We start from the raw sequence: 27920 nt of genomic DNA on the forward strand, positions 1-27920 counted from the left end.
TGACTGGAATACTCCCAGGATGTTGCTAAGTGAGTCCTAGGCATTACTTCTCACCTCCACCATCACAGGAGTGAGCTCTCAGACGCTGAGCTCAGAGCTACATCGGGAGAGGAAGCATGTGAAGAGGTCTGAATCAGAGAAAAAGCTCACTTCTGTGATGGAAGGGGTGAGCAGTAATGACTGGGCCTCACTTAGCAACATCCTAGGGCAGTGATGGCGAACCTTTTTGAGCCCGAGTGCCCAAAACTGCAACACAAACCAACTTTTTTATTTCAAAGTGCCAACACTGCAATTAACCACTTGCCTACCTGGACGCACTGACAGACGGCACTGATCGGTGGCACTGCTGGGCATCATTGATGGGTGGCACTGATGGGCGACACTGCTGGGCACTGACAGGTGGCACTGCTGGGCAGCACTGACAGGCGACACTGCTGGGCACTGATGGGTGGCACTGATGGGCAGCACTGATGGGCGACACTGCTGGGCACTGACAGGCAACACTGCTGGGCACTGATGGATGACACTGCAAGCAGTTAATCTCACCTCTGGCAGCGTCGGTGTGGCTTCCAACGCAGCAGCTCATTCCCATTCAGGCTGAACACGTTGCCCCTGGCCCCGGAGCAGTGTGGGAGCCTCTTCCGTGCCCATCCCCGGGTACATCACCCCTGGTGCCAGAGCCGCATTGGAGCCGTTTCCTCTCGTCCACGCCCACCCTGGCCCCAGAGACATGTGGGAAATGTAGTTTGATGGGGGTCCAGTGTGGACGAGATCTGGATGGCCGGTCCGTGTGCGCTCATCATCCTCTTCTTCCTGGCGTGCCCACTGAGATGGCTCTGCGTGCCAGCTCTGGCACGCGTGCCATAGGTTCGCCATCACTGTCCTAGGGCGTATTCCAGTCAGACTTCATGAGGTACGTAAATGGCCTACACCTATAGCAAGAACATTATTCTACTTTATTCAGAGACACACAATTTGTTTTAATCTAGACGTCTCTTACCTGCATAGGCAGTTCTTTGGTGAAGGTAAACTATCTCTGTAACCCTTTCACTCCCAGAGCTAGTTTTTGCATTTTTTTTTCTCTGCACCCGTATAAAAAAAAAAATTATTTCATGCCTGAAGATTACATAAAACCCCCAAAACATTTTCTGAAAGCAGACACCCTAGAGAATAAAATAGTGGTAGTTGCAATAATAACCCTCCTAGCTTGTAAGCTCCAAGGAGCAGGGGTATCCTATGCCTCTTGTATTGAACTGTATTGTCTCCCTTTATATTGTAAAGTGCTGAGCAAACTATTGGTGCTATATAAATCCTGTATAATAATAATAATGTGAGACATGAAAAATTGGAAAGGTCTGGGAAACACAATTTCAGTAAAAAAAAATCAGACTAAAGTGAATTTTAGCGCAAACAAATGCAATAAATTACCCACATTTTTACCAAGTAAATAGATGCCCAGCATGCCAAACGTTAAATTTGTGTGCCCCTATAGGTCACCCTGCTGTCTCCTCTGGGCTTCATTAGATGTATTGCAATGCAAACCACATTGTCATGGATGTCGCCTTCCAGTTGACACAAAGAAGGTGAGGGAAGAGGACGTTTGGGCCCACAGATGGGCAAGTGGAGCCCATTTACATGGCGAGAGTGCATGGCAGTGAAAGCGATTGGCAGCTGCAGTGCAGGAGTCTGCCTGTCAGGTTTATACACAATCCCAGTAGCTGCAGCCACTGGATTGTGTATAAACCCCCCCGGCACCAAAGGTGTTAATTACATCATTGTTCTTCCTTCTGTGTCCTGCTCCAAAGCATCCCCCCAAAAATGCTCTCCATTGTCTGGACATGGTCAGTTATCAGCAACATCCCCAATATGAAAAACAGACTATCACAGATAAGCCAAGGCATCGAGAGGACTTGCACACAAGGATAAAGGTACCCCCTACTACATGCTCCACCAGACTGCTTGGAGATTCCTGGGCTGACATCAAGCTTCTGTTGCCCAACTTTGTAAGAATACTGCCTAATCTGCAGTCCATATCTTCAATCACCTGAAGGTAGCAGCCTATAACCTATGAATGAATAACCATCTTGTGTCCTGCACTGCACTATATGGAACTTAGTCTATTTTTGTACTCACCTTAAACACCTTTAGAAACTAAATTCCAGCCATTAATTACTTCCCAACCAGCCTATAGTAAAATGACAGCTGGGTGAGCCTCTTATCCCTCGGGTAGGGCATCATATGACATCCTTTCTGGATCGCGATCTGTGTACCGGTCCCGTTGCCAGTACCATGTGACCTGCTGTGACCGATCACAGCAGGTCACATGACAGTTGTATACAATGGATGGCTTCCTTTCAGGCAATCCATTGTATACAAGTGTGTCTAGCTGTGAATAGTCAGTGATCACATGCACAGGTTGGGCCAATCACAGCAAAAAACCTGAATGCATAGATTTCATTCAGTTAAATGCTTGCTTATAGCAAATAATGTATTTGCTATAAGCAATTAAATTGTGTAAACAAAAAATACTGATCACTTCCCAAAAGTAGTACAATGTTACTATGGTAACATTATACTACTTTGATCATAGTGTAATATGAAAAAAAAATCTTAAGAGAAAAAAAAAGTAATAACAAAAATCAAAAAGTGTTTTCGTACTGTCACCAGTCAGTGTCTCGGATCACCACACCAGTTATATGAGGGTGCTGTACTGCACTGGTGACAGTATGTAACAAAAAAAATTGTGGAAATTTTTATAATTTCATTTTCCAAAAAATGACAACTTCAAAAAACTCACCATGCCTTTTATGAAATACGTCGGACTGTCTATTTTGCAAAAAAGGGTAATTTGGGGGATATCTGTATTGTTCTGATATTTTTAGGCCTCAAGAAATTAGATTGGCTGTCAGTACTTCAGGATTGATCAATTTTCAGATATATCCCATAGTTTGTGAACTCTATAACTTTCCTACAGAATAAATAATAAACACTGATTTGGGTTATTTTCACCAAAGAAATGTAGCAGAATACATCTTGGCCTAAATTTATGAAGGCCAATTATTTATTTGCAAACTTTTATAACAAAAAAAACCTTTTTTTTTTAATCAAACTTTGTTTTTTTTTAATTTAGCAAAAAATAAAAACCCCAGCGGTGATAAATACCACCAAAAGAAAGCTCTAGTTGTGTGAACAAAATGATAAAAATTTTAATTTGGGTACAGTGTTGCATGACCGCACAATTGTCATTCAAAGTATGAGAGTGCTGAAACCTGAAAATTGGCCTGGGCAGGAAGGGGGTAAAAGTGCCCAGTATTAAAGTGGTTAAGACTAAAACCTCTCACACCTGCTAAACTGTGGCAAGCAGTCCAGAGAATATAAGCGCATATGACCCATACCCCTCAGCAGATTCCAAGAAAAGGATTTTTTTGGAGAATACAAATATAGAGTAACTAAACTTTTCTTGAGGGGGAAAAAAAAAAAAAAAAAACATTCCCCGCTGGGTGATCGATGTACATTGCAAGTATTTTAAACTTTGTTGCAGAGTCCTACGTTTTGTTATTCTGAAGAAAGAGCTGTTTGTATCCATGTGGATCTAATGGGAGTGGTTTCATAATTCTCTCAGCTGCTGCACTTGCATGGTTTGAATGAGGAAAATATCAGGGTCTGCATCCCTTTAGATGTGATTTCCTATTTTTACGCAGGGGATACCTGAAATCTGATTTGTATCTTAGTGCAGATGTCTGAATGAGCTAATCACACAAGCAGGTAATGTTTCTGGGTGGTGTTCTGTACACATTCTGTATACAAAACACCTCCAGGTAGCCATATTGCATTTTACAGAACATTACTACAAATTGAAAAGGAAATGTCATTTTTATTAATATTCACTGTTTTTGGTAGAAATGATATTTCTACATGGCAAATAATTTACTAGTAGGTGTAGTAGAGTAATAGAAATCCAACAGACCCAACAGTCATGGCATGGATGCTGCTGATTCTGTGTAATTGAATCACTAATTGAAAGGGGCATGTTCAAAATAATAGCAGTGTGGAGTTCTATTAGTGAGGTCATTCATTCTTTGAAAAACAGGTGGCAATTATTGCCCTTATTTATCCACCTTCCACCATAGTACAATGACGGGCGCAAGGTGGTTCTCTCGTTCTGATAGGATGTCATATGACGTCCTTCCATTCTCACCGCGCATGCGCGGCTCAGGGAGTGCACAGTGCGGCGATCGCCGGTGCGCTGTGTCCCTAGGACACAGCAGATCACGGAAAGAGCCGAAGATGTCAGCTCGGTCATGTGATCAGCTGTCTCCAATCACAGCTGATCACATGTAAACACGGAAATGCCAGTTATCGGCATTTCTGTCCTCTTGAGCGGTTACGCTGACAGCTCGAGAGGAGAGCCGGTAATCAGCTTTCCGCGGAGGAGACATGTACACTGATCATCAGGGCACTGATGATCAGTGTGCCCTGATGATCAGTGTGGCCCCATCAGTGCCACCTGTCAGTGCCCATCAGTGCCACATCAATGCCACATAGTGCATACCAGTGCACATCAATGCCACATATCAGGGCCCATCTGTGCTGCCTTTCAATGTCACTCATACTCATCAGTGCCAGTCAGTGCCACCTATCAATGCCAGTCAGTGTTGCCTATCAGTGCCCATCAGTGATGCCTGTCAATGCCCATCAGTGCCACCTATCACTGCAGCCTCATTAGCGCACATCAGTGAATTAGAAAAATCATTTCGTTTACAAACTTGTATAACAAAAACTAAGAAAAAATATTTTTTTTTCAAGATTTTCAGTGGTTTTTGGTTTAAGAAAAAATAAAAATCCCAGAGGTGATTAAATACCACCAAAAGAAAGCGGTCTCAAAAAAATGATAAAAATTTCATTTGGGTAGTGTTGCATGACCGCGCAATTGTCAAAGTGCGTCAACGCTGAAAGCTGGAAATTGGCCTGGGCAGGAAGGGGGTATAAGTGCCCTGTAGGCTAGTGGTTAAGGAAGGACGGCAGCAAATGTTGTACATGCTGGTTACAGTGCATTTCTCTCTGAAATTCTGAAGAAAATGGGTCGTTCCAGACATTGTTCAGAAGAACAGCGTACCTGAATTAAAAAGTTGATTGGAGAGGGGAAAACATATAAAGAAGTGCAGAAAATGATAGGCTGCTCAGCTAAAAATGATTCCAAATGCTTTAAAATGGCAACCAAAACCTGAAAGACGTGGAAGAAAGCTAAAAACTACCATTCGAATGGATAGAATAGCCAAAATGGCAAGGACTCAGCCAACAATCAGCTCCAGGAAGATCAAAGAAGGTCTAAGGTTACCTGTGAGTACTGTTACAATTAGAAGACGCCTATGTGAAGCCAAGCTATCTGCAAGAAGCCCCCGCAAAGTCCCACTGTTGAAAAAAAAGACGTGCTGAAGAGGTTACAATTTGCCAAAGAGCACATTGACTGGCCTAAAGAGAAATGGCGCAACATTTTGTGGACTGATGAAAGTAAGATTGTTCTTTTTGGGTCTAGTGGCCGGAGACAGTTTGTCAGACGACCCCCAAACACTGAATTCAAGCCACAGTACACTGTGAAGAGTGAAACATGGTTGCGCAAGCATCATGATATGGGGATGTTTCTCATACTACGGTGTTGGGCCTATTTATCACATACCAGGGATCATGGATCAGTTTGAATACATCAGAATACTTGAAGAGGTCATGCTGCCTTATGCTGAAGAGGAAATGCCCTTGAAATGGGTGTTCCAACAAGACAACGACCCCAAACACACCAGTAAACGTGCAACATCTTGGTTCCAGACCAACAAGGTTGACGTTATGGAGTGGCCAGCCCAATCCCCGGATCTTAATCCAATAGAAAACTTGTGGGGTGACATAAAAAAATGCAGTTTATGAGGCAAAACCAAGAAATAGAGAAGAACTGTGGAATGTAGTCCAATCATCCTGGGCTGGAATACCTGTTCACAGGTGCCAGAAGTTGGTTGACTCCATGCAACACAGATGTACAGCAGTTCTCAGAAACAGTGCTTATACAACCAAATATTCATTAAGTGATTCAAAGGAAAGCAAAATCTTCAAACATTTTTCAGTTTATATAGTGAATGTTTGAGTTTGTTAAAAAAAAAATAGCAGTGTTTGTATTCTTCTTTACAGTCTAATATTCACTTTTCTTCCATTTTTTTTTTTAGAGGAACACAAATTTGATATATTTTTCTTCATGTTTTGATTTGGAATAGAATGTGTGGTGTTCCCAATGCATTTGTGTGTATGGAAATAAAAGCTATTAGAAGGATTTTGAGCTTTATTCACTTTTTTCAACACACTGCTATTATTTTGAACACAAATGTATGTTTTTTTTTAATCATTTATTTTGTTCCTCCCCCACAAAAATGGAGTTACCCTTTAAACACTTGTTCAATCAATGACATGACATCAGTGGGGATTTACATTTTTAATAGCACTCATGCACAATCATACACAATCTTATTTAAAACGCATTAAAATGGAGGTGAGGGAAGGAGATCTGCCGGAGTGCTTTACTGCTTCGGTTGCGAAGGGGACAGTGTGGGGCGCAATTCAGCGCATCACATGGCTCCCTTTTTAATGTACAACTTTTTTTGAAATGTACAGAACGCACACTTCATTCATGGCAATGTACAATGTAATGCGCTACTGTACATTGCCATGCGATTCGGCATTGTGTGCCACCTTCAGTAAATCAGCTAGCTGGTGGCAGGCAGGCCATATCTCACCTTTGCTTTCCCCCCCCTGGTGCCAAAAAGGTTGGAAACTGCTGCTCTGGATCACTAAGCCAACAAAAGTATGCACAATAAGTGTGTGACATTAGTCTGACTTTTGTCACATGCTTGTTTTGGTGAGCGATTTAGGTAGTGAAGTCAGACTGGCAGATGACAAACAGAAGCAGGCCAAGAATAAGTATCCATTTTGTGCCCAAAACAGATTTTCATATAAAAAAACAAAAAAAATCCCTTAAGACACACCAGGCTTTAACATTAGGACAGTGTGGGTCTGTGAAAGTACAACTAATGACAAAACCTTTTTTTTTTTTTTTTTTTTTTTTTTTTTTTAAAGTCTTGGACAGAGTGGAGAGGGATTAGAACACCTTTTAGGTTTTTAGTGGGGGGGGGGGGAGAAACACCTTTCATGGGGACAGTAGTTCTGGCGAGCTGGAAGGAGGGGAGGGGGCTTAATTTGCAGGGATTTCCTTTTTTTTAGTTTTAGCCATGGAATAGTAAGTGAAGGTAAATCTCCCAAATGGGACACAGATTGGAAAACCCAACATATAACCCAACAGGGGCTATAACTCTACCTTGTGTTATCCCAAATGGGGGGGGGGGAAGGTTTTGTCTATAGTTTTCCTTTAAATCTGGATATGGCATACTGTTTTTACTAGGCATAGAGGACATCATTGGCTGGCATTGTTTTAGAAAAGAGGGTGCAGTAACCCACATGAACCAATCAGAAGCCACTTTTCAAATAAACTGAAGTCTATTGGTCTCTGCTCTAGGGACTGCTGTCGTGAAAAAAATCCTCTTGTTCTATCCCTCGGCATAATGGGGATGATTTACTAAATTGTTTAGTTTTGTTTTATCTTCAACTTAGCCCAATAAAAAAAAACTGTATTCACTGCTGTAGTAAATCATCCCTAATATGTGGGTAGCTCAATAGAGGGAGATTAACATATCAAGCAAAAAGTGTCAACTTTAAAGCAAATATGAAATATATAAAAGACGAGCGCGGTGTGTGTGTGTGGTGCCACCACTATGCACTCACCAGAATGCGACTTGTACAGTAGCAAAAGATCAATGCAAACCGCTCCCCAAAGTCCACAGGATCGATGACCTCCTAGGAGAAATGCAAGCCATGTCTGCAACAAACCATTTCTGCTCGTCATCCCCACGATTCCCAGCATTAGGGCTCCTGTCGGAGCCTCCTGAGTGCCTGAGTAGCATTCTGGTGAGTGCACAGTGGTGGCGGAACATTCACCGGATCTTTTAAGCACTGTGTGGAATTGGACACGTTTGTGCTCTCCAGCATCACTGACACACAGATCTGTTTCTGGAAGGACTCTATTTGTTGGTTTAATTGCTTACATTGTTTTTGTTCTATTTACTTGTCTATGTATTATTTCATTGATTGCACCAATTTGCACATATACCTTTGACACTGTGCCTAATCGGTGGACTTTTTGTATGCGCTGCACTTTATATACTTGCCAAAGCAAATATGGTTCTCCAATATTCAGCACCAAAACATCATGAAGCAGAGAACAGGTCTAATAAGATCCTGTTTCCTTATATAAATACCATATCAAATACTCAGAGTAAACTGCATTGGCTCACAGCTGATTAAATTATAACTTAATGTTATTAAATATTGATAATGTGACTAACCAAACAAACTATCTGTTCATGTCACTGAAGTAAAAAAATAAAACCATGAAACTTGTAAACCACAGATTCGCACAGGCAGTTCCTGGCAGTGGAGATCCTGTGTCATTGCACATGGTATGTGGAACTGCCTGGAGGACATCACATAGTGGTCAGCTTCATAGTGCTATGAAAGCGTTCAGCATTTCCATGTGTACTTGTAGTCGCTCAGTTCCAGCTGGCGTAATGAGGTCTTTCCAAGTATTGATAACTGACTGAACTGTTCTAAAGAAAGAGGGTGAAGTCCACAGTTTTCAAGCTCAGTGCTGTCCTTCTCCTGGGGGTGTGTAAAAAAAAAAATATATTATATGTACATATACACACACACCTTAAAGTGGTTGTAAACCTCAGACATGAACTATGAACAAAGCATATCCCTCTACAGTATATACTTGTCTCAATAAAGAGAACCAGGTGTGATTTCTGTCTGCTGCTTTCTTCCTCTATCAGCATGAATCACTTCTGACAGGTTTTCCTGACACCAACAGAAAAATGGTGACAGGGCAAGGACCTCCAGCCTCAGCTCTGTTCCTATGTGGAGGGGTTGTGTCTCTTCCCTCCAATCAGCTCTCCTCACTGAGCTCTGCAGAATGTTCTTTCAGCTCTCCACCCCCTTTTTTTCTGAACTATTAGACAAGCTTTATAATTTTAGTACTTTGAACAGATGTAGCGAAGAAAAAACTGCAGATAATCAGGTTCGACTTACGTAGGAGAATTTGTTTCTGTGTATCACCTGAGGCCAGTTACTTCACTGGGTATAGGTAAGGGTTTACAACCACTATAAGCAAATCATGTGAATAAAAACCTGTATAAATGTGACAGCAAACTTGAGTATTGGAAAAGAGATCCCTGAGCTGCAATTGCTGACCTCCTTGAAATGCTACCTGGCCATCTTTGGCATCAGTTGCTTAAATTGCTGACCTACAAAACCAAAACACCTAAACTGCATACTTGTTGCTGGTCAATACTTAAAGCGGAGTTCCAGTTGGAAAAAAAAAAAGTCAGCAGCTACAAAAACTAACTGCTCACTTTTAAAATGGGGGGGGGGGGGGGGGGGATTCCAGGAAGTAACTGCTACATGAATCATCTGCCCTTACTCAAGATGGCCACTGCCAGAAAGTGTTTTTCAAAATGATCTCAGCAAAAATAAAGCAAGGAGACAGATGGATGAATTAGTTTGTTTTGAATATTAAAAATTAATTATATAGCATTTTTGGTTTGTGGTGCAGTTCCACTTTAAGGCATTGTATCAGCATGACAACCAAACAACTAGCATTTTAAAAAGTAGAGGTCACTTATGACACTCCCCATATTATGGTACAAATATTCTTCAGAAACAAACCTACTGCAAATTATCCTGTAGAAAAGACATCTCCAAGTGTTGTATATGCCTTGATGTTACATCTGCTGTGAACACTAATAGTTCTCCCCACCCATTCTGCTGGCCAGTATGTATTCACAAAAAGAGAACTCCTATGCAGCACAGATTACAGACACCGGATAAGACATTAAGTGGCAGCTCTAGAACAAAACAGCATACGCCTGCCTTTGACACTAGTTCTAGGGGCTGTACCTCTAACCCAGAACTCACCTTGCAGTACCGGTCATGAATAGATGTGTTGAACACTGTAGTTGGCTCATGTGTATAGAGTGAAGTTGAGAAGCTCCCCCTCTGTGCTGCTGTGAGTAAAAGTGCTAGGGAATGTACAGCGTGTGGCATAATCGGGCCGCTAATCTCCAGGCTGAACTGATCTTTGTAGCCGGACTGAACCTGAGTTTTCACACTTACACTCCGGGCCTAGAGAATGCAGAAATAATAAAAGACAGACAGTTAAATGAAAATTTGTAGCTCAAAAAGATGAATCCTTGCCACAACATTATAACCATGATGTGCTGCATTTTACAGAAGGAAAAAAAAAATATAAAACACCTATCCTTGTGCTCCAGGGACTGAGCTTTAGCAGCTCAGCTTAGGCTGAGATTAAAACAGCCTGCTGCAGGCAGAAGACAGCATTTCCTCCTCTCTCCCTGTAATGACCCTTGATGATGCCTAAACAAAGATGGCTCTGTTCTTAAAAGAAACACAGATGGTAATGTCAGGGAAATACGGTGATCTCTGTAAGAAGAAATCAGTACTGGAAGGTCTGTCACTGGCATCACTTAAGAACTCTGCAAGCAAACCAAAAGACATGCCCATTTCATAATGGCTACTTTATAACAACAAGCAGAAAAGGTAGACTGTGGAAATTCAGAAGGTAATGCAGAGCAGATAGCACAAAGTCCTCAAGTCCCTTCTCCTTCAAGGTACCTTTAGAGTCTGCATAGTGGCTCCCCTGAAAGTGACAGGCGACAACAGTGTTGGCGGGAGTCCTGCTTGAGACCCAGCAGCAGCTACTATGCTCTTGCAGTTGATCAGGAAGTTGAGTAATGTGAAAGTGTTTGCACCTTTCACCAGGACAACAGATTCTGGTCTATGATCCAGTTTTACTTCATGCTTTTCTTTACGGCTGTAGTTTGATGCAGGGTCAAGGAACATAAGAATATGGGCTTAAAAAAAAAAAAAAAACCAACACACAAACACACGCAAAATCTCATTCAGCCAAAAATTTAAATCAAGAAGAATTTATATCTTCCTGTAATTTTATAAATGCAAGCAGTGCAAGTACCTAAATTTGACTTGGCTTCAGTCTCTGGCAATTATTGTACAGTAGAGCTGAAGTGTGAGGAAGAAGCAGTGCAAGGAGCCAGTCAGCTCACGTGCTAACAAAGAGCATGCTGATAGGAAGAGAGTAACAAAGTTAAGCGCATCACTGTGCTGATTTTTACACTATTCAGTAAGGGCTGAAGCTGCAACTACCATGCTTCACTGTTGGGATAGTATTGGGCAGGGGAACAGTGTCTGGTTTCCTTCATACATAATGTTTAGAATTGAGGCCAAAAAACAGTTCAATCTTGGTTTCATCACAACATTCCTCACAATCTGAGTCCTTCAGGTGTTTTTTTTGCAAACTCCAAGCGGGCTTTCCTGTGTTTAGTATTGAAGACAGCTTCCCACCTAGCCACTCTGCCATAAAGCCCAGATCAGTGGAGGGCTGCAGTGATGGCTGTCCTTCTGGAACTTTATCTCATCTCCACATAGAATCTCTGAAGCTCAGTTAGTATGACCATCAGGTTCTTGGTCACCTTTCTTATGAAGGGCTAAGGTTTGGCTGGGTGACCAGCTCTTGGAAGTGTCCTGGTTGTACCAAACTTCCTTTTGAGAATGACGAAGGCCACTGTGCTCTTGAGAACCTTCAGTGCAGTAGAAAGTTTTTGTAGCCTTCCCCAAATCTGTGCCTTGCTATAATCCTGTCTCTGAGCTCTGCAGGCAGTTTCTTCGACCTCATGGCTTTTGCTCCAGTTCAGTATGCATTGTCAGCTGTAAGGCCTTTTATAAGTGATGTGTGCCTTTCCAAATCATGTCCAATCAATTTCATTTACCACAGGTGGACTCCAGTCAAGGTGTAGAATCATCTCAGCAATGATAAAGATAAATGGAAGTCACTTGAGCTTAAAATCAAGTGTTGTTGCAAAGGCTTTGAATACTTATGCCAATGTGATATTTACATTTTTCCTTTTCATACATTTCTGAGGTACAGAGTAGATTAATTAGAAAAAAAATAATTTAAATAATTGTATTATTGGGCTGTAACATAAAAAAAAAAATTGAGAAAAAGTGATGGGTCTCTGAATACTTTATGAATGCACTGTAAGAAAACTTTTTATTCTTTGCTCAGCTACAACAATAGGACAGGTCAAGAAAGGATACAGCTTGATTGATATGGCATCTGGCTTTTTAATCTTGTCTTCTACTCCCATTTCTTCCAACCATGAGAAGCTTTCATCGTCATCACTGTCTAGAGGAGGCCTGAATACATTAAACAAAACATAATTGGCTTAAAAAAAACCCCAAACCATTATGGTGATGATCTGGAATATACAATTCCAAAAAAAAAAATGCACATTTCTTAATACAAGGACGGCTCAACAGTGCCTACATTCCAAATCAATGCCTGTATTGCTTCATGAAAATTAAAAAAAACAGTGGAAAGCAACATTACAACACAGGAGATATTAGTAAGCCATTGTCCTATGTACAAATAGTTTAAGAGTTTACCATTTCTATACAATCTAGTTAGGAGGTGGACCACCTTCAACTTGCATAGTCATTTTCAAACCACTTCAAGCTTCTTTGTAGGGTATTATTTTTGCTTTTCCATTTAGAACATGAAAATTGATGTTCATGCATGCATTCATACCTGTAGCTCCCCCTTCTAGCCACGGTCCCCAAAAGTTGAGGAATTTTGCAGGAAAAGCCAAACTAACAAACATGGGCTTGTTTATATTTTGGTATTGATGATTCTTTGAGATTATTGCTGGGTATAGGATTCCAGTTTGGAAGGCGAGCACCACCTTAATATTTACCAGCTTAAAAAGGAGAAGTACAGTCAAAGCTCTTTTGGTTGTACTTCTTCTGTGGTTCATGTTCCTGTGCAAAGCAGTGTGCACGAGCTGACAGGGAGGAGAACGGTTTTGTTTACATTCCACATTGGCTGGGTAGCGCCATCAAAAAGGAAATTTCTAGATTAGAAACCAAATGGATATACAATGTCAAATGTTATGAACCCCACGGTATGAACATGGATTAAATCATTTTGATTTAAAGAGGTCATAAATGCTTGTAGCGACGCAAAGGTGCCAACCCACAGGAGGACGACATCGTCGATATACCTGGCCCACAAAATGAGCTGCGAAGGCTGTGTAATACCGACGACGTCCTCCTCCCATCTGGCCAAGAACAGATTGGCCAGGCTAGTACCGTATTTAGCTCCCATAGCAACACCTCTCTGTTGCAAATATTGATTCCCAAACCAGAAATAGTTATGTGAAGCAAGTTGACTCCTTTTGACAATGGCCAAACAGAGATTGGAATTGTGAAACCGAGGCATGGTTCCACTTCCGGTGATCGGTTTCTGCTGGTTGTGCTCCAAATCGAGGCTTGGATGTTTCTTATTTAAAGCGCGATGGAAGAGGGTGGCTTTGTAGCCCCTAGAGGACGTCTTGTGATGACGAAACATGTCAGGCAGAGCCTCCCTCTGGGGTTATCGTGCTGTGGGCCATTTTGGATATGGTTCATGTGAATGCTTTTAATTGTTCTACAGCTTGTAAGTAGGATCCTATTTGCGCAAATAAAGACGTTTTTGATACGTATTGCACTATGAGAGGCATGTTTTCTTTTTCATAACCTTATCTGGCACTACACTGAGTTTTCATTCAAGTTGGAGTCTGGGAAGTTCCATGTTTTGGGGCGTGATACGGTAAGCCTGCCAGTGCTCTACATTATAAAGCTGGTTGGGACCCCCTGTAATTAAGGGGGTCTCCATTTCTAATAAGCCTCCATTCGTTGCTATGGTGGTGTGTATTCTGGTGACCAGTTGAAGCAAGTTTATCTACATTTGCACTTACAGCATTGTCTACTATAATACCATTGATTGTGGAATTTTCTTCTCATACTTATGGACTATGGTTTATGTCTATATGGAATTTTTGAGGTTTTTTTTTTTTTTTTCTACTTACCTTTATGTATATTTGAGGTGAATTTTTTTGCATATTGGAGATTTGACCTATCCTCAACCTCGATCACTCTTCAGGAGGTGTGAGGGTCTTCATAGGGCTCATAGATAATGTATGATATTTAGGTTAATTTGACCACACCTCACGGTTTCTTACACATATTTATGATTATTGTACTCCATTTATTCAATAATTTTTTTTTTTTTAATCGCCCTTCAGAGGGGAGAGGGTCTTCATAGGGCATATGTATGCACTTATTTAGTTTAACTATTACAGTGTTTTAGTTTCAATTTTTGATCATTTTTCCAGGAGGTGTGAATGTTTCCATATTGCTCAAAGTTTTAAGGGTTCACCTAGAAGAGACAATATCCTCTTTTTTTTACAGCTTTGTGACTTCAGTTGATTGGGGATTTGCGCGGTTTGATCTTACATACAAAATAGGACTCTTTGAATGATTTCAACAGTCATGAGAAGAGGTTTCACTATTTCTATAGAAATATCTCCAGCGCATTTTCATTGAATATGGACATAAAACAGAGGGGTTTTGCACTTACTCCTCTCCTTCACTCGTGTTTCCAATTTCCTTGTCCTCGGACTGGGAGGTTTCACAAGTCTTCTGCTTTCTGTTCGGCTCATTCTCCACCAGTGGGAGAGAAAATTCAATTCCTAAAACAAAATTTAGCACAGATTAAAAAAAAAAAAAAAAAAGCCAAGAGTCAGCTATCTCCATCTTTTGCATGGTTTCTTAAAAAATGCAAACTTAGGACAAAACATTGTGAGGGCTACTGCTGGGCCTTCTGAAAATGCCATCTCTCTGGGCCCTTCCCCTGATCCTCCAACTTCACCACTACTGGAGTTGCTTTGCAAGAGAAGTTGCACTATGCAGATTAACTTTCCCTATAACTTAATGAATGTAGTGAAATTTCACATGACAAAGAATACCCAATCATGTGCAAGGAAAATAAAAGGAACAGCATTTTTTCCTTCCACATGATTGGATGATGAAAGTCAGTAGAGCTTCACCATTATTTTCTGGGGAAAATTTCCCTGATATGTGCACAGTCAAATGACTTGGGAAATGCTGAAGCAGAGAGACTGGTATACAGTCATGGCCAAAAATATTGGCACTCCTGTATTTGTGAAATAATGCACCACTTCACCCAGAAAATTGTAACAATTACAAATGTTTAGACATTCTCATGTTTATTTCTTTTGTTTGTATTGGTATGACACAAAAAAGTGGTGAAACAAAAGCCAAATCCAACATTCCACACACAAACCCAAAAATGGACTGGACAAAATTAGTGGCACCTTCTCAAATTGTAAGAAACAATTGCATTTTGAATTTGTGATGCTCCTGTAATTTGTAATTAAACTCGCCTGTATCAATTAACGGGTGCTGACAACATAGAAAATCACACACTGACAACCAGTTCCAACTTGTGAAAATTTGACTGAACCTTTCTGTTGTGTGTCTGTGTGCCACATGGAGCATGTAGAAGAGAAAGAAGTAAATAATTGTCTGAAGATTTGAGAACATAAATTGTGGAAAAGCATGGACAATCTCAAGGTTACAAGTCAATCTCCAGAGATCTTAAGTGTTCCTGTGTCCACTGTGCACAACATTGTCAAGAAGTGCCCATGGCACTGTAGCTAATCTCCCTGGACATGGTAAAAAGAAAAATTGATCAAAGATTGCAACGAACACTGACCTTCAGACACAGAGTACAACTGTTAGCTTGTACTATACCTCGCCACCTGAATGAAAAGGGAGGCTATGGTAGGAGATCCAGGAGGACCCCACTACTGACACAAACATAAAAAAAGCCTGATTGGAGTTTTCCAAAATCCTTTTGGGAGAATGTGCTGTGGACAGACGCAACAAAATTACAGCTTTTTGGTAAAGTCCATCATTCTACTGTTCAGAGAAAGCAATGAGGCCTTTAAAGAAAACAGTCTCTACAATCAAACATGGTGGAGGTTCACTGATGTTTTGTAGCTTCAGGCACTGGATGTCTTGACCATGTGCATGGCATTATGAAATCTGAAAAACTACCAAAGAATTCTGGGGTGCAATGTAGAACTCAGTGTCAGAAAGTTGGGTCTCAGTCAAAGGTCGTGGGTCCTAAAGCACACATGAAAAAAGCACCCAGAAATGGTTTTAGACAAAGATCTCAATGCCATACAGCACCTGTGGAGAGATCTCAAAACAGCAGTTGGGAAAAGGAACCCTTCCAATCAGAGAGACCTGGCAAAGTCGGCGAGAGAAGAGTGGTCCAAAATTCCAGTAGAGAGGTGTAAGAAATTAATTGATGGTTACAAGAAGCGATTGATTTCAGTTATTTTTTCCAAGGGGTGTGCGACCAAATATTAAATTGAGGTGCCAATAATTGTGTCCAATCCAATTTTGGGGTTTTGCATGGGATGTGTCAGATTTGGCTTCTTGCTTCTCCACTTTTTTGTGTCACACCAATACAAACAAAAGAAAGACATGAGAATGCCTAAACATTTGTAATTGAAACTATTTTCTGTGTGAAGTGGTGCATTATCTGACAGAAATGCAGGGGTGCCAATATTTTTAGCCATGACTGTACAACTAGGATACTAGCAACATCACCAAATTTCTCTCAATGAAATATTCTAGAATGTATCCATACAAGGTTCTTTACTAAAACTCCATTCAAACAAAAACACAGATGAAAAGCATGCATATGAACAGTTTTACCTGCAAAAGAATTACATTTTTTGTACATCTACACAGATTTATACAACTTGGTATGACAGGGCAAGAAAGCGGATTTTTCTTTAGTGCACTTAAGCAACACTTTAGGGCTCATTCACACCATGATGCAGACATGTCAGTTTTATTGCACGCGTTCTGCAAGGGCACAACAAAATCAGTTGTTCCCCATGTGCCCTGTTCACACCACAATACTGGTATCACATGCAGATTTTTTCTGTGCAGAAATCTACAACGTATAAAACTCATTGAAGCAGGCATCAAAACTGATGTCTCTACAAGTGAAATCTGCATGTCAGTTTCCATCAGATACCAAGTAAATACACACATGCATTTCCTACATTAACCTCTCGACACCGGCTGCAGCCTGGGTGCGGCCTCCCGTCATCTGGGCCTAGACGCCGAGCGGCCGCACATTTGCGTACAATTAAGAAAAACATATGTGCTGACAGCACACGTCCGGTACTCATGGAAAGGTCCCGATCTCCTCTTTCGATTAGGACCTTTATCGAACATGTGACCGCCGTGACAGCGAATCACAGCGGTCACATGACCCTAAAACCCTGCATCGCCTCCCGGCTTCTGAAACCCTTAAAGGGCCGAGAGGCGCCAGCACCAAGGGGTTAAAGAAAAATACATTTAATCTTGTATTGAGTACAAAACTATTAATTTTTGCCTTTTGTAACTGCCTGGAGTAAATCAATATTTAAATTTACCTTCATTCTTCATTGCTTCTCTTAAGCCTCGTGTGGTTGGAGACATGACCGCTGTAATGACATCACTTCCTGCAATACCGGCTGCCCTGAACAGCACTGTGAACTGATACGTACACACATAGAAGTATGGGCACAGCTTTGCCTTAACCAAATTGTACAAAGATGTGAAGCTAAGAGACCTGCAAAGGGTAAAAACAAAACAAAAAAAAAAAAAACAAATAAATGTACCTTTAGTGAAAAGTAGTCTTACCCAACATTTAGAACCTTGTGCCTGCATACCCAAATATCCAGCACCATTTTCTCCTCATCATATTAAAAAAAAAGAAAAACATTAAAAAGACAGGTATAAAAGTAGTCAAAATTCTAAATGAACAGACTCCTGCTCATGTAAAAGTGACGGTGTGAAAAAGAATAAACAGTGCTGGTACTTACAATTATACTAAATTGTGAACAGATGCAAATAATAAAAGTCCAAGTGAGTCCCAAAACAGAACTTGTATTCAGTATTCCAAACTTCCCCCGTGTGCCACAAGATATGTGCTCCACACCACCAAGTGCTAATCAACATATACCACACTCACCAGACTGAATTAACCCTCTGTATACACAAGACAAAAAACTATTTTTGTTCCAATATGCACCTCGGGACCAAAGATGGAAACCAGGCAAAATATGTGGTTAATAAGAGACGTTGCCAAAGATGCAGTTTTCACTGCTTCTGCTTTGCCTCTTAAGTTCTCCCAGAACCACTGGATATATACAGCAGGGCCATTGAGGAAGAAAGGAGAAGCCTCTAATAGTGTAATAAAGTTTTATTACATCATAAACCAAAATAAAATGCACTTACAATGTGTTCGATGCCACCAGGTAGTCTCAGTAACAAACCAGGAAGTGCCACTGGTTTCCCAGCATGCATTCCGTAGACTGCAAGTCCCCTCCTACGCGTTTCATCATTTGCAAAGCCTCAGGAGCTTCCTTTCCCCTGAGTACATCACTTCCAGTCTAGTGGAAGTGGACCTTTATTATTTGCAATTATTTGTATTTATTCCAAATTCTGTACAATTATAAGTACCAGCTCTGTGCTTTCTTTTTCACAGCGCTTGGCTGTTTCCATCAGCAGCTACACATTTTATTAAGTACAGAAAATACTTGGTGATCTTGCCAGTAATGTTATCTGCCTTCAAGCAATACTACCAATTTGTATTCCCCCATGTAATGAAGATAAATAGCAAAAGACCCATTTGTGATCTATCCAAAATATAGAAGAGCAGCCTAAGGTGACAGCCATAGCTCCCTCCAGACACAACTGAGAAGTATAGCTTCCTAAGGACAGAAAGTGTGGTATTAGCAGGCCTACCAAGCGAAAAAGGAAAAAAGCCAAATAAAAGAAAAACCACAGCAGCAACCACATTGATAAACAGAAATGTATTAAATTCTTGTTTTTGACTTTAGGTATGCTTCAAACATTTAATTAAGCCATGAAATGGAAAAATCAGCCAAACAGCATATTTACATTGAGTCATATGTGTTTGGGACACCATCAGGAATATTACGCACAGCACATCTATTCTGAATGCTAGAGGGGGGCAGTATGCAGACTGACAGTTCCTGTCACAACATCGAATGTTTAGAAGTATGTTGCCATTGTCAATCATTCAACAAGAACTGCCACAGGTTGTGACAGGCACGGCTTAGCCACACAGTAGAGCACACCATGTATAACCCCAGTTTACTTCTGCTCAGATGTGTGACTACATTCAGCAGGTAGAGTCTGTAGGTAGTGTAGTTGCAGGAAGAGGAAGAAACTGTCGATATCAACAGGTATTTCACACTCCTTGTAGGGCTTTCAAAATTCAATTACCACTGTAACAAGCAATACAAGGAGAATGCTTGATGCTAGGCTTACACAATATGCTTGCAAAGCCACATCAACCTGGAAGCTATGATATTGTAGCATAGGGAATGAGCATTTAATGCAAATCCTGCCTTTGAGTGCATTCTGACCCTCTTTGTAAAAATAAAGGAAGAAACTAGTGAGCGCAGTTATCACTACAAGTTTAAATACTCAAACATGAAGGTATTAGGTGTACCATTCGCTCATTAACACCTGCTGCAGAGATTCATCTTGAGACCAAGGACTGTTCTTCCCAGTCATTTTGCGATCGGCTCCTATTCTGGGGAAGAGAGGTAGCCAGGGTAAGGAGGGATGAAGCCAGTACACCAGAGATTGCTGAAAAGCACACCGGAGTTCAGTGCACTGCTTTGGCTCCTAAAGAAGAAAACACAAATAATTTACAGGTGCAACATGTCAAATCTAGTTTAAACTATTTGGTTAATAAACTCAAAGGGTTGAAGTTTTACTGGGTTGATTTTACTGTAGGTGATATGGGGATAAGCGTAAACATAAAAGTGTGCTAAGTAGCTGCTGTCCAAATACCTTAATATATTAAAAGGGGAATAGTAGTATTCCTAATGTATGTACATGTGAAAGATCAATATAAAGTAAATCATGCACATGTTTCGTGTATTAAAATTATCGTTTCTACATATACTCTGTAGTTTCCTGTATACATGAAGCAGCTTTCATAAGTACAAAAGACACATTAACAGGTCTGAACTATGAAATTGCTATCTTTGACAAATCAATATTTATCACATATTAAGCAATTTTAGACCTATTTGAGAATGTTCATTAAAGGCAAGCCATGCATACAATCAAAGCAACATCTAATAAACTGGATACAGAAAAATGTGGGTTGAAATATGTGGTCACCGGAAAGTGTACTGAGCAGTCTAAAAGAAATTAAATGCACCTTTAAAAGTTAGTAATATCAAATGCATATTTCTACCCAGAGTTTCCCTTATAAGTAACAGGCATAAGCAGGTAGTGCCGTAATGTAAATCGTCTATGGCAGGCATGTCCAAAGTCCGGCCCGGGGGTCGGTTTAATACGGCCCTCCAACAGCCCTCCCTGCTCTGTGTAATGTGGCCCTCCCTTCTATGGCAGACAGTCTTCTGCTTGAAAGCAGAGGGCAGTGCGCATGCCTGACTGCGGCGCGTTCTCCCTGGTCTGTGTAAATGCGGCTGTCGCACGGCCCTCCCTTCTGTGGCAGACAATCTTCTGCTTGAGAGCAGTGCGCATGCGTGACTGCACCGCGCTGGGAGCGACAGAGGGCGGTGACGTCAGGGCCGGGCTTCCAGCGTGAAGTGTGTTTCTCTTCCCCTCCCGGCTGCCGAGCAGAGACTTCAGCTCCAGCTACCTTTTTCACCCTTCACATTAGTGCAGGTAAGTTTTTTTTTAATTTATTTTCAATACATTGTGAAAACTCAGCTGTCAATTGATCTTAATGTTATGAAATGAAAAGTATGTCGTTTGCAATTAACTTGGCATAAAATAATTTATTTGCATTTAATTGTAATGGTTCAAAGAATGTTCGGAAAAATGTTCGGCCCTCCACCATGTTCACTTCATCCAATCTGGCCCTCTTTGAAAAAAGTTTGGACACCCCTGGTCTATGGCATCATTACAGTAAATATTCAGTCTGGGTCTGATTCATTTATGTCCTCCAGAGGCATGATTTTGAAGGACTCCTCATCTGAGTTTTTATGGTCACTAAAATGGTTTCCTTGGAGGTTAACTGTTTACACTTATCAAAGAAAATTGTGTTAATTTAAATATTCATTATGCATTTTCTGCATATATTTTTTCACTGTTGAACATATTTCTGTTGCTCATTTAAAGGGTTCTGCCCTTCATATCTAGGTTAGTTTTTGTCAGCAGCTAAGGTGTCTGTTGAAATATATGTAAGTCATCTCTTGACAATAGCTGTCAAAACCCTCCCTCATCTTAAGGCAACCCTGTGATCAGGTTTAAGAATATACAGCAAAGAGATATAAAAGTCCAGATTTGTTGGATAGTGTGCCCCTGTTGGGTGACGGGGTTCCTCCTGCTGACCACCTAGAACACCAGTGACATAGGGGTTGGCAGGAACCAACAGGCCTACAATATAAAAACCCCAGATTTCCATGCAAAATAATGATACCGCTTTCAGCACCAAAAATCTGAAATAATCATACCGCCAGGGAGGTTAAGATCCTCTCTCTACAGGCACAGTCACTCAGCTAATAGCAACTCATTCTGCCACATAATAGCCGGAACAGCTTACCCAAAACCGTGTTGAAAGCCTAAAATGCATAATAGGAGCTTTATTGTTTGGGTCAATCAGGTAATCAGCCATGACATAAAAAGAAAGCACGGTAGCAACAAACCAGGTGGAAAATCAAATGTATTCATATTCAACAGCTCACGCACTGAATCCATATTCTATGGTGATCATGGGGTTTAGTCCTAAGTTAAGAGAGCTACTGAAGAGACTTCCCTACAGTTCAACAGTTTGGGGAGATTTGATGGCCACAGTTGCTGGATAGAACACGTGAGAAGAAGAAGAAATAATAATTACAGCTATTGCTTGAGGCAGGCTGACTGGCGTGGCCCGACAATGTAGAACTAGGCCCTGAGCTTCTTCCTGAGCTTTTAAGTGATCGGTCCAGGAAAACGGGTGGGGAGAGGTAAATAAAAGACGTGTCTTTAGACTCCAGTCTGCTGGATAAGTCACCGACCCCTTTGCTGGCTCAGTGGTTGTGAGCGGCTTCTCTGGAGACTGATACAGGTGAGAAGAGGAAAAAAAACAAAAATTAGAAAAGTATTACCATGACACATGTAACTATTTTTGGAATAGTAATCAAAAGGTGTAGATACATTCTTAGTTGAATTAAATATATTAAATAAAGTAGACTAAAGCTGGCCAAAGATGGATTGATGGATGGATCCCTGCTGAAATGGCCAAGACTCAATCCATCTGTGCGCAGGTTGATGTACTGAAGTTGACCCAACGATCAACTTCAGTACAACCAGCACATCAGGTTTTTTGTATGCAATTACTGCCGGTGGCTGTAGCTTCTAGCAGTGATCATCGTGTTCTGCTGGCAGGGAAGGCTTCCTGCAGACAGAGCACAATAGCTTTGTAAGAGGCACTCACCCATTAACACTGTATTAATAGGGGAACTGAGTGATCTTCTTTCCTTCCAGCCATGAGTGGAAGGAAAGAAAATCGTATCATCAATGGCCTGCTTAAGACAAAGAGTTACAATGCAAGATCGGCATTTGACTAAAAAATATCCACCTTCAAGTGATTAGGTAAAATAAAGTGAAAGCACTTGGGGACATCAGTGACAGGGGTAAGACCTATATTATCTGCATCTAATGCACACCTATATATTGAAAGCTTAGATATTACAATATAAACATAATATGGATTGCCTTAGATCTAAGTGTATCTAAAGCCAAACCGTTTTCTGTTTGTTTTGGACAGAGTGGGAAGGATTGGAAAATCTGTCAGGTTTACATTTCTCCAAGTCCTTGCTACACAGATTCAGTCTGTTTTTCCAGGGAATCAATATCACCAAGATTAAAAATAAACTGAATGTTCAGTGGAGCAGGAATAGAAGGGAAATCTTTAACAGGGACAATGTTTCAGTGACAGCTGTATAAGTGGGTATATATCTCCTGACTTTGGAGGATCACCTTTCACCCCGTTGTGCCTACAAGACAGGAAGTAAAGGGAAATCTCTCTAACAGGACAAGTATGGCAAATAAACTACTGAAAGGAGTCTTATTTATTCAAAAGTATAGTATTAGTATTTAAAAAAGGAGCCTCTCAAAAAAAAAAAAAAAAAAAAAAAGGGTACAATTGTTACTGAGAAGCTTCATAAATTTGTGATATTTACTTCACTCTTTGTGGTATTAGCAGGTTCAGTCGCAAGGCTGTCTTCCCAAAGTACTTCTTCTACCGAATGAAACTGAAAAACACAAAACACTGATTAATTTCTTTGAAAGCAAGACATGTAAAAATATTTTGTCCATAAAAGGCCATATAGCTTTTGTGCTTTTTATTTATTACAGGTACTTATATAGCGCCAGCAATTTACGCAGCACTTTACATATACATACACGCATACATATATATATACATATATATATATATATATATATATATATATATATATATATATATATATACACATATATATATATATATATATATATATAGATTGTACATTCACATCAGTCCCTGCCCTCAAGGAGCGTACAATCTAGGGTCCCTATCTCAAAATAATACATACACATACTAGGGCCAATTTAGACATGAGCCAGTAAACCTACCAGCATGTCTTTGGAGTGTGGGAGGAAATTGAATTGGGAGGAAACCCACGCTGGCACACAGAGAACATTGAAACTCCAAGTAGGTAGTGCTGTGGTTGGGATTCTAACTGACAACCCTAGTGCAAGTGATAATCTTAGCTACAGTGCTTTTCTAGAGATATAGTATAAATATTTGTTCCATTAACGGACAGCAGAATCTTTCTTAATAGAACATTTCAAACACTTTGAATCAAACCTGACACTAGGGAGGTTCTGTGGCTACCATTGATAAAATGAGCTCCATGTGAGACTGCTGGGTGCTCAGCCATCATTTTAATCCTCTGTAAGCAGTCATCAGCGGTACCAATCTTATGTTCTACATGGATGTTCCAGGTTTGTTACTGAGAAAGTATTTCAGACATTGGATATGCACAGGTATGTTCCAGGTTGGTGATTTACCAGGTAATAAAGGAATGACAGAAATCGTAACCCTGGAACATACATCTTTAAAGACAAATAAGCAATGGCACTTCCCTTATTTCAGGTTCCTTTTAGTTATACACAGACGTGACCAGATCAAGATGAATATTAGAAGCCCCATAATCACAATGCAAAAATATTCAGGGTTATTTAAAACTCTAATGGATTGTTTATAAAGTGTTTGTTTTGTTTTTTTTACATGTAGGGGGTACTTTAAAACAGGACTCCTGGAAAGAAATGTTTTGGTGCACAGCACAGATCAAATTAAATCCTCTAATGAGGATTATCCTAGGTCTGGAATACTGCCATCTGCTGTAAAAATTGTAGCTTCTGCTTTATAATCTGACTTTTCTAAAAATACATAAAGTTATGACTTGTGCGAACAGACTTATAGAATCACTAATGATCATGAAGTAGAATTCCGGAGCATCTCAGAGCACCAGTATTACAAGCGAATAAAACAATCCCTTTATTTCAGGTCATGACTTGGAGCTTACACAGGACAAAGGACTCCCTCCCTACCCCCACGTGACAGCACAAGAAATGAGTCAACCTAATATTTAAATGAAAAAAAAAGTTCTTATGCGCTCAGTGTAACACCCTACAGTGGCAAAAATTATTACTTCATCTCCTGTAAATTGTGTAAGTTTGCCCACTTACAAAGACATGAAGGATCTATAATTTTTATCATAGGTGTATTTTAAATAATAGAGTATCAAACAAAAATCCAGAAAAAAAACCCATGATATAAATGTTATAAATGGAGTTGCAGTTCATTGTGTAAAAAAAGAATTTGATCCCCAAGCAAAACATGACTTTACAATACATGGTCTTATTTTGTGAGTGGGCAAACATACAAAATCTGCAGGGGATAATTATTAACCCCACTGTATATCCAGAGCTGTACCAATTAAACATCTGAATCAGGGTGGATAAAAATCAATGATTTTTTTTTATAAATCAAAAAAAAAAAATCTGATTTTTTTTATTTAAATCGGATTTTTTTTATTTAAAATCGGAGTTTTTTTATTTAAAATCGGAGTTTTTTTATTTAAAATCGGAGTTTTTAAATAAAATGCTATTTGAGGAAAATATATTACCATCCAAAGGTTATTCCATCATGAAATAAAGATTAGTTTTTTAATTATGTAGAATAAGGCTGTATGTGTTTAATTTTTTTGGTAAATAAATTCCATGAATCCATTCACAATGTCATGCTCTTCCAGAGGTTTTTGTAAGATTATTGGGCAGTTTCTCTGCCTACAAGATATTATCACAGATGCTCGGTTTACTTTTGCAGTTCTCAAAACTGAATTTGACTCAGCGGAGATCACATGCCTCTTCTTCACAGCAAAAATGTTATAACATGAACAGAGTTAGGAAAAAGACCTTAATCCTAACTTCTACAAACCTATGAATACAGAACCAACCCCTTCAGTGCTAAGTTTCAAGAAGTTCAGTGAATAGAATAGAAACAATATTTTTCTGATTGTTTGGAGTGGAATAGATCTGCACAAGAAGAAAGTGAAACGAAGTGTGAGGAGGAAGGGGCTGACAGTCTAAGTTTCTTAAAATATATATATTTTGTTTAGCCAAATTAGTTAACAAACATGGATGTTTGTTTACGCAAATAACATATGCTGGAATGTTATTGTTTCAGTTGAATAAATCTATTTAAATTGTTATTATTAAGGTAATGATTATTTTTCTCCTTCCTAAGTACAACAGAAAAGTTGTCCAAATATGAATGATTAACCTATTAAACTGGGGATAAAAAAACTAATATGAAAAGTTGTTATTCTAAAAATCTTCATCTACTTGCATATTAAAGTTATACCAGCAAGAATTAGTCTATGTAGAAAACTAGGATTTAAATCAAGCCTTACTGACTAGTGATTTAAATCAGTTTGATTTAAATCAAATCCACCCTGATCTGAATACAAAAGACATTCTAAACATATACTAGAATCAGTGCGCTATCAGATAGAAAAAAAAAAAATGAATATACATAAATACAACATATAACAAATGATCAAAAAGTGCACTATCAACTCAATCAATAAGTGCTGATATACACTGCTCGAAAAAAAATTAAAAGGAACACTTTTTAGCGTATAGCATCAAGTCAATGAAACTCCTGGGATATTGATCTGGTCAGTTAAGTAGCAGAGGGGGTTGTTAATCAGTTTCACCTGCTCTGGTGTTAATGAAATTGACAGGTGCACTACATGGGCAACGAGACGACCCCCAAACCAGGTATGGTTTTACAGGTGGAGGTCACTGACATTTTTTTCCCCCTACTCATCTTTTATGACTGTTTTTCACTAGTTTTGCATTTGGCTAGGGTCAGTGTCACTAATGGTAGCATGAGGCGATACCTGGACCCTACATAGGTTGTACAGGCATTCCAACTCCTCCAGGATGGCACATCAATACGTCTCATTGCCAAAAGGTTTCCTGTGTCTCCCAGCACAGTCTCAAGAGCATGGAGGAGATTCCAGGAGACAGGCAGTTACTCTAGGAGAGCTGGACAGGGTCGTAGAAGGTCCTTAACCCATCAGCAGGACCAGTATCTGCTCCTTTGTGCAAGGAGGAACAGGATGAGCACTGCCAGAGTCCTACAAAATGACCTCCAGCAGGCCACTGATATGAATGTCTCTGACCAAACAATCAGAAACAGACTTTGAGGGTGGCCTGAGGGCCCGACGTCCTCTAGTGGGCCCTGTACTCACTGCCCGACACCATAGAGCTTGATTGGCATTTGCCATTGAACACCAGAATTGGCAGGTCCACCACTGTATTTGGCTAGGGTCAGTGTCACTACTGGTAGCATGAGGCAATACCTGGACCCTACAGAGGTTGCACAGGCAGTCCAGCTCCTCCAGGATGGCTCATCTATACGTGCCATTGCCAGCAAGTTTGCTGTATCTCCCAGCACAGTCTCAAGAGCAATGGGGTTTCACCCTCTCATACGAGGAGTTGTGTCATTGGAGGAGATGCTGGGCAGTGCTCTGTTCTCCCACTATCCTCCTCCAGGTGTGCACAGCCCGCGCCGATCCCGTACACACAGCAGCTGCCAATCAGAGGTAGAGCGGGGACATAGACCGTGGCCATGTACACACAGCTGTCACGTGATCCCCAGGGAACCATCTGCTCCTCCGCTGTAACAAGCACAATAATGACGTGGCGCCCTGCCATTGGCTGATTTTTGCCGGGAAGTATAAAGTGCCCATTAACCCTTCCTGTCCCCGGACTGACCTGGACGGGCTCCGGGTTCTCCTTCTCCGCCGCCGGCACGATGAAGTCACACTCCGCCAGGCTGGCCGCTCTCCTCTTCGCCTCCACAGTGTTCTCCAGACTGGCGAACGGGTTCCTCCTCTTCACCGCCGTCCCCCCGCTCCTCTGTGTCCCCGGGGAGAACGGCCGGACTCCGGGCACCCGTCTGGCCAACTCCCCCGGGGAAAACAGCGCCGTCCGCGGGGCCGCCTCGCTGCGGCTCCTCCGCCGGCTCAGCCGCAGGATCTCGGCCGGCTTCTTGAAGCTGGGGGAGTAACCGGGGAGCAGCTCAGACATGGTGGACACCGACCGAACCTTCTACACACCGACTGACTACAGGGACTTCCGAATGTCCCGCGCTTTCCCCGGCTCTGCCTACGGGACCGCCCCTTCTCCATTCACAATCAGTCACTGCTAGA

At 40.8% G+C, this 27920-nt stretch overlaps 1 protein-coding gene across 1 annotated transcript; it reads right to left on the reverse strand.

Annotated features, from left to right (window-relative positions):
* Positions 1-6460: 6460 nt before the first annotated feature.
* DONSON (DNA replication fork stabilization factor DONSON) lies at positions 6461-27877 on the reverse strand. Its single transcript, XM_089676340.1, has 10 exons — positions 27484-27877; positions 23331-23402; positions 22004-22204; positions 19634-19812; positions 17544-17722; positions 14642-14753; positions 12283-12381; positions 10783-10981; positions 10066-10272; positions 6461-8751 (listed from the first exon to the last, which is right to left on the reverse strand). Exons 1-10 carry the CDS (start codon positions 27796-27798, stop codon positions 8614-8616), a joined length of 1701 nt encoding a protein of 566 aa, XP_089532466.1. The 5' UTR covers positions 27799-27877; the 3' UTR covers positions 6461-8613.
* Between the last annotated feature and the right edge of the window lie 43 nt (positions 27878-27920).

Source organism: Staurois parvus, unplaced genomic scaffold (assembly GCF_062004578.1).
Source record: "Staurois parvus isolate SC_StPar_1 unplaced genomic scaffold, SC_StPar_1.0 ptg000166l, whole genome shotgun sequence".
Taxonomy (NCBI): domain Eukaryota; kingdom Metazoa; phylum Chordata; class Amphibia; order Anura; family Ranidae; genus Staurois; species Staurois parvus.